Here is a 7,106-nt window from a genome sequence, read left to right on the forward strand (position 1 = left end):
TGGCCCATTTGGAGCCATGGACGACACCTTGAGACACTGTCACAATCGTATATCAAGCTCTATTTTGAGCCACAATGAGGACACATTCAGACATTCGGAGTCATGATGAGGCCAGATTCAGACATTGTCACAATCATATATCAAGCTTGGTCCATTTGGAGCTACGATGATGACACATTAAGACATTGTCAGAATCATATATCAAGCTTGGCCCATTTGGAGCCATGATGTGGACACATTCAGACATTGTCACAATCATATATCAAGCTTGGTCCATTTGGAGCCACAATGATGACACATTTAGACATTGTCACAATCATATATCAAGCTTGGACCATTTGGAGCCACAATGATGACACATTAAGACATTGTCAGAATCATATATCAAGCTTGGTCCATTTGGAGCCACAATGATGACACATTTAGACATTGTCACAATCATATATCAAGCTTGGCCCATTTGGAGCCACGATGATGACACATTCAGCTATTGTCACAATCATACATCAAGCTTGGTCCATTTGGAGCCACGATGATGACACATTAAGACATTGTCAGAATCATATATCAAGCTTGGTCCATTTGGAGCAATGGATGACACCTTGAGACACTGTCACAATCGTATATCAAGCTCTGCCTATATTTAGCCGTGATGAGGACACATTCAGCCATTGTCAGAATCATATATCAAGATTGGCCCATCTGAAGCCATGATTTGGACACATTCAAAGATTGTCACAATCATATATCAAGCTTGGCCAATTTGGAGCCACGATGATGACACATTAAGACATTGTCAGAATCATATATCAAGCTTTGCCCATTTGGAGCCACGATGATGACACATTAAGACATTGTCACAATCATATATCAAGCTTGGCCCATTTGGAGCCATGATGAGGACACATTCAGCCATTGTCAGAATCGTATATCAAGCTTGGGCCATTTGGAGCCATGATGAGGACACATCCAGCCATTGTCAGAATCGTATATCAAGCTTGGCCCATTTGGAGCCATGATGAGGACTCATTCAGCCATTGTCAGAATCGTATATCAAGCTTGGGCCATTTGGAGCCATGATGAGGACACATTCAGACATTGTCACAATCATATATCAAGCTTGGCCCATATGGAGCCACGATGATGACACATTAAGACATTGTCACAATCATATATGAAGCTTAGCCCCTTTTCGTGCCATGGATGACACCTAGAAACATTATCACAATCGTATATCAAGCTTGGCCCATTTAGCCATGGAGCCATGATGAGGACTCATTCGGACATTGTCACAAGCATATATCAAGCTTGGCCCATTTGGAGCCATGATAAGGACACATTCGGACATTGTCACAATCGTATATCAAGCTTGGCCCATTTCGAGCCATGATGAGGACACATTCAGACGGATGATATGAATAAAGACTAGCAAATTCTTTTATCTAAAACTCCATGTACATTTACAGTAGGCCTTTCTGTACAAAATTGAAGTACACTGTAAAAGCATTTGCTAGACTTTATTCATATCAAACCTTGTCACAATCGTATATCAAGCTCAGCTCATTCGGGGTCATGATGATGACACATTCAGACATTGTCCCAAGAGTAAAACCAATAGGATTTCCCAGTTAGCATACCACACAAGTGATTAAACTGTGGTGAGGAAACTAACAATACCGAAAGTCAAGGGGGTTTCTGGGCAACGAGGAGCATAATAACAACATCTACTGTTCCTTTGCTTTAACATACACCAGCGTGAACTGACACGGGTAGGAGACTGGGGTCTAGCATATGCACAGGTACAAGGGGAGGGGGTACTGAAAAATGTTGCATATCTAGTAAATGAATTGCCCCCCCCCCCCCCCATCTGATTCAGTCTCGAACATGATATTTATTGACAAAACTTTTTGATGAGACTAACAAGTAATTCGTATGCTACTGTCCACAGGCACTGGCCCACATAACATATCATAACCAGGTCATTTGGAGCAGATGTCCTCCTGTGTGACTGTTGTCAGGAGAACCCTATGCAAACTAGAAATGTGAAATTTGTTTACAGCAAATTGGATGTCCAGCAGTGAGGACAGGTCTTATAGTGTGAAAGACATCAATACCCCAATCAAAGGCAAGATGTACATTGCATTGCATACCTAACCACTTTTCTCCCTCTGACCTTATAAAACTGATCCTGTCTGAGGACATCGTCCATGGGGGTAATTCTCACAAAACTCCAATCCAAGGCAAGGGTTTGTCTTGAGGGTTTCAACCATTCACTCACCGACACCTGACACTAACTCTTGCAACTTGACACTTCCATGTCGATTGTGTCACATCAACGATACACAATAGAAGAATAGATTTCAAGAAAGGGACTGGATAATGTGACAACAAACTTTATTCAAAACAAATATATTTGATACAAATATAAGCCAAGTCTGTGTAACCTCATAACTCCTTTCAGACCACCAGTTACCAGTCAAGAACTACTGCCACTTTGGGCGGTTACCTCCCGATTGGAACCTCACCTTGGTAGCAAGCCTCTTGGAATCGAAGTTCACAAGTCGACTGGGTCTGATAGTGCCTAAGTAATTCCCAGGGCACGCCAATTGAAAAGCAGGGGGACAATGCATGATTTAAACCCACATTTCTTAATCTGCCATTCAAGTCCTGGCAGTTTGATTTATTCCCATGTTTTCTAATCAGTGATTCTGTCCTAGCAGTTTGATTTATTCCCATGTTTTCTAATCAGTGATTCTGGTCCTGGCAATTAAAATTCACATACATCATGAAATATGTTAAACAATTTGCATATCTTTCTGACATTAAGTCGTGTCCATTTCAACCTTGACCTCGGACGTTTCATCGTCTGAAATCAAAAAGAAGTTAAAGAGTCAGCAGATCGCAATCAAAACCATTCCAAAAACTGTTTACCTGCAAGACACCAGTGAGATTTAATCAAACATGCGTGCCAAAACATTACCACATGAAATGCATCCAGCATTTAAATCGGCCGTTCAAGGGACAAACTTCTCGGTGCTGAAAGCCACACAGCCAATTATTATTTTATTATTAAAAACATTTTTATAGCGCTTAACGTTGTTAAAACTTCTAAGCGCTTTACAATTTATAATAAAACAATAAAACATTAATATATGATGGAATAAAAGTCATTACTAAAGAAAACGTGCAAGTGGGATTTAAAAGAAGTTCTTAAAAATACGAGTTTTTAGTGCAGTTTTAAAACGACCCAGGGTACTCTGGCCACGAACACTATTTGGCAGCTCATTCCATAGCTTTGACTAGCACTTCAGCATAAAATTCTGACAATACTAGTATCTGTGTATCAACAAAGGTAGTGCCATTGGCTAATGCAAACATTTTACTATCTATTGACTTAACGAGCCTCATGGCCTAGTGGTTTACACTGCTGGCCACCACGCAATAGGGCCCGGGTTCGATCCCGGGGAGAACCCAGGATCGTATGTCTGGATGAACAGGCGTGGCTTTCAAGGAACTAAAATTCCTGGCTCTTCACAGTCCTTCGAGTGAGACTCAAAACCGAGGTTCCTTGTACCTGGTGTCTATGCCAGGGCAAGCTAAGACCCCACCAAGTGAGAAACATGAGTAGCTTGCGTGGACTCTATATCTCTCTCGCCAAAGTCGGACCACTAGGCCAAAAAACCCAATTGGCGCCTAACCGTAGTGGCACGCAGGATACGCTCATCCCGCCTTGGAGGAGGATTACTCCTAGGAGAATGACCCCTCCAAGTGCAGAGCGAACGCTGAAGAAGAAGAAGAAGAACTATCTATTGACTTCAGGTTTCCTTTGACTACCCTTTTCGCTTTCCTTGGGGTGACTAAATGTTACTTCAAGCATAGTATATGCTGTTCAGTTATGAATTCAATTCTCAAACTTGTTCACACCTCGGGCCTCCCTTGCCACTTATGTACACTCAAGTGGCTTGGGGGCGCCACTGCAAGAACTGGTTGTAGAACAGACCTTGGGTCGAAACTCACCTCCGTCAAGTATACTCTGCATTTCGTGAATAGCAGCAATCAAAACATGGAACTGTTTTCTTCTCATCTCAAGCTACAAGTAACAAGAAATCAATTCATTACATGCAGATAGTTTTATTTCAACCCTTTCACCTTTCGGTATCATAGTGCGTATAATCCGTATCACCAAGTATATATTAATCCATACTTGGTATCACTTTGGTATAACTTCCACCTCGGTAATGCTGCCAGCAATACTGAGTCCCTCGCCAAGTGATAATGAGCACATTTGCCAAAATGTAGAACATTTCAGTAGTTCAGTGACTAACCTTTTCTTCCAGCGACTGTTTCGTTGCTTTAAAACTTTCCATCTCTTTATCAAGTTCTTCCAATTGCCTGCAAACACAGAAATTAACATTTGGTGCCGCACCATTGATGAAGAATACAGCATGCATTTACTCATCAGCTAATGGTTACTCATAAAGCATTGCTATACACAAAGTGTAGCCACTGCTTTTGCTCATCCAGTCCGATGATATCGGGAACTGTCTTTTGGTGACTCATCCAAAAAACTACTGGATATTTTGCATTGAAACTTATGCAGTGTCCCAAGAAGATTACAAGGGCTAACCATGAGAAGTTGTATAGAAATCCAGTACATATGGCAGCGTGGCAGCCATTGAAAGTGAGGTCCACCATTATGATCATTTACACACAAAGTATACACAAAGTGTACACTACAGTAGAACCTATCTATTAAGGACACCTTCGGGACTGGCAAGTGCTGTCCTTAATAGAGAGGTGTCCTGATAAGAGAGGTCAAATTGAATAGAAACTACCAATTTGTGACCAAAACTAGTGTCCTTAATAGAGAGGTTGTCCTCAATAGAGGTGTCTGCTAAGGGAGGTTCCACTGTACATGTACATTCAGCATAATAAGATCAATTTGGGTGAGGTGCACCACGATACATAGATAAATGGCATATTCAGGGATATGCGGGAGGCTAGGGACGGAGTCCTTCTGATAGTTTAGAATGCGTAACTAGCAGCTAACCTCATTGTATCTTGTCTGTCTGGATGCTGCTGGATCATCTTGGCCAGAGCGTCATATTCTTGTCGGTTCTTTCTTATTCTCTTCGCCTGCTGAAGTTCCGTTTTGCATTCGTTTATTTTATCAAAGGCTTCTTTTATACTCTTTTCTGAAATAATGAAATAAAACAGTTATACAAGCCAAGTTGGCCAAAAGAAAGAAAATTATAATTTCAACAGTACTACATATTATGACATCAAACTCTTCAAGTTTTAAAAGTTTAACATATGGTGTAAGACCTCTGTAATTTTCATCTGGCTTATTGGTCAAATCCAGCAATAGTTTGGCAAGATGCACGTCTGAGGCAGTAGGAGACCAAGGTTAACGCCATTGTTGGCCTGACATCCTTACCAATTTGGTTATTGAGTTGTTCGTATGTCTTCTGTTCCGTGAGATTCATCTCATAGACAGAGAGCGTCTTCTCCATGGCCGTGTCACATTGAGCTAATATCATCATCATCTTCTGGAATGTGGCGTAGCTAAAACATCACAGGAGAACCGGTGTTAATGTAATACCAATGCATTCCCAAACTGTTTTGATTGTGTTGAGCGATATTTTTAAAATGCTGCCAGAAATGCTATGTAGCTAGAGGGGGCAGGGGTTAATGCAACCCCCCCCCCCCCAGGTGTCACCAACACTTTTGTCTGTTCCAGAGACAGCCTTGTGTCTGCATCATTGAAGGTTAGAGTCCCAAAGGTAGGTCATTCCAATAAGGCCAGCTGGTTAACCGCCACCAGGTAAAAAATACAGGATAAAAACTGCCTTCTCGCCAGGCGCCTGGCTTTAGAGATCAATAGGAGTTTGGAAGTAAAGAAATGTCTCATAAGGCAAATTTGGCTGAACTTTTCATTAGAAGTGACACTATGATAAACAAGCTTTATTCCAAGCCAAAATTGGAAAACGTTTTTGTGATGTCACAGACAGCATCCTCATACAAAATACATTCGTCAAGGCACTTGGGGCGCCAGCCCACTCCCTGTAAAGGGTGGAGTCATATTCAATTGTTGAAAAACTGTTTGTGAGAGGATTGCAAACCGAGTGCCCAAAGCTATTTTGGCAAGAATACTGCTTCAATTACCTCTCCTCATCCGATTCTGTAGCCTGGCACCATTTAATAAACATCTTCAGGAGCGATCCAATTCTTCTGTCATCACCACCTCCATCACCTTCTATCAGAAGGCGCCGTCGAATAATATCGTCTGCAAGAAAATCTTATTTTATTTGCGATCAATTGGCCCAAAATTTTTTTCTCTTTTTAATTCTAGTAATAATTGACTAATAGGAAGCAAAAAAAACCTGTGTTTGTTCCCAACAGCAGATTTCCAAAAACACCAGCCAATGAAACAGTAAAAAAGTCGCAACTAAAAACACTCCGGCTAAAACTACCAACTCTTGAAATGAAACTCTTGTTCTATTATTACTTGCGTAACGTAATGACGGATGGCCTCAGGAAAGCCAATAGAGCCATGTCATTTGTGTTTTGACACCGTGACATCTTCTGGCAGTCTGGCACTCCCCATAGCTCATGTCATGATATTGCATGTACAACAAGATAAAGTTGAACGATGAAGGAAGGAGTCTGGTCCAAGCGTTTGACATTGTCCATTTATCAAAATATAAAGCAACCGTTAAGACTAATGATGAACAAATGACGACGGTGGTGCCGATGGCCAGCCTCCCTGGCTGTGACCTGCTGTCAGTGGCTCAACCACCTGCCACCACTCTCATCGAGTCATGTACTTCACCATGTCAGGCCAGGGCAGGGCTAGGCCAGGCAAAAACAAAATCACTTTCAAAAACACAAAGAAAAATGACTGAAGGACAGAGTATTCTATTCAAATGAAGTGTTGATTTGATACATCTTGACCTGAAGATCATGAATATACAAAAACCGGCTTTTTATTTGCCGTAGTTAGTCTGTTTTTGTTCTTTGAAAAGCATTTTTCTTACCATCAGAAACACTAGCCATGCTAAAATTCTGTGTCGCTAACAACAGTACCAATTGTACTCGACAAATTT

General features: G+C 41.4%; 1 protein-coding gene across 1 annotated transcript; it reads right to left on the reverse strand.

The window, feature by feature from the left end:
* Nucleotides 1-2,377: 2,377 nt before the first annotated feature.
* Nucleotides 2,378-7,068, reverse strand: LOC135491252 (THO complex subunit 7 homolog). Its single transcript, XM_064776993.1, has 7 exons — nt 7,038-7,068; nt 6,166-6,286; nt 5,438-5,565; nt 5,051-5,195; nt 4,326-4,392; nt 4,018-4,090; nt 2,378-2,866 (listed from the first exon to the last, which is right to left on the reverse strand). Exons 1-7 carry the CDS (start codon nt 7,054-7,056, stop codon nt 2,823-2,825), a joined length of 597 nt encoding a protein of 198 aa, XP_064633063.1. The 5' UTR covers nt 7,057-7,068; the 3' UTR covers nt 2,378-2,822.
* Nucleotides 7,069-7,106: the final 38 nt, after the last annotated feature.

Source organism: Lineus longissimus, chromosome 7 (assembly GCF_910592395.1).
Source record: "Lineus longissimus chromosome 7, tnLinLong1.2, whole genome shotgun sequence".
Lineage (NCBI taxonomy): Eukaryota > Metazoa > Nemertea > Pilidiophora > Heteronemertea > Lineidae > Lineus > Lineus longissimus.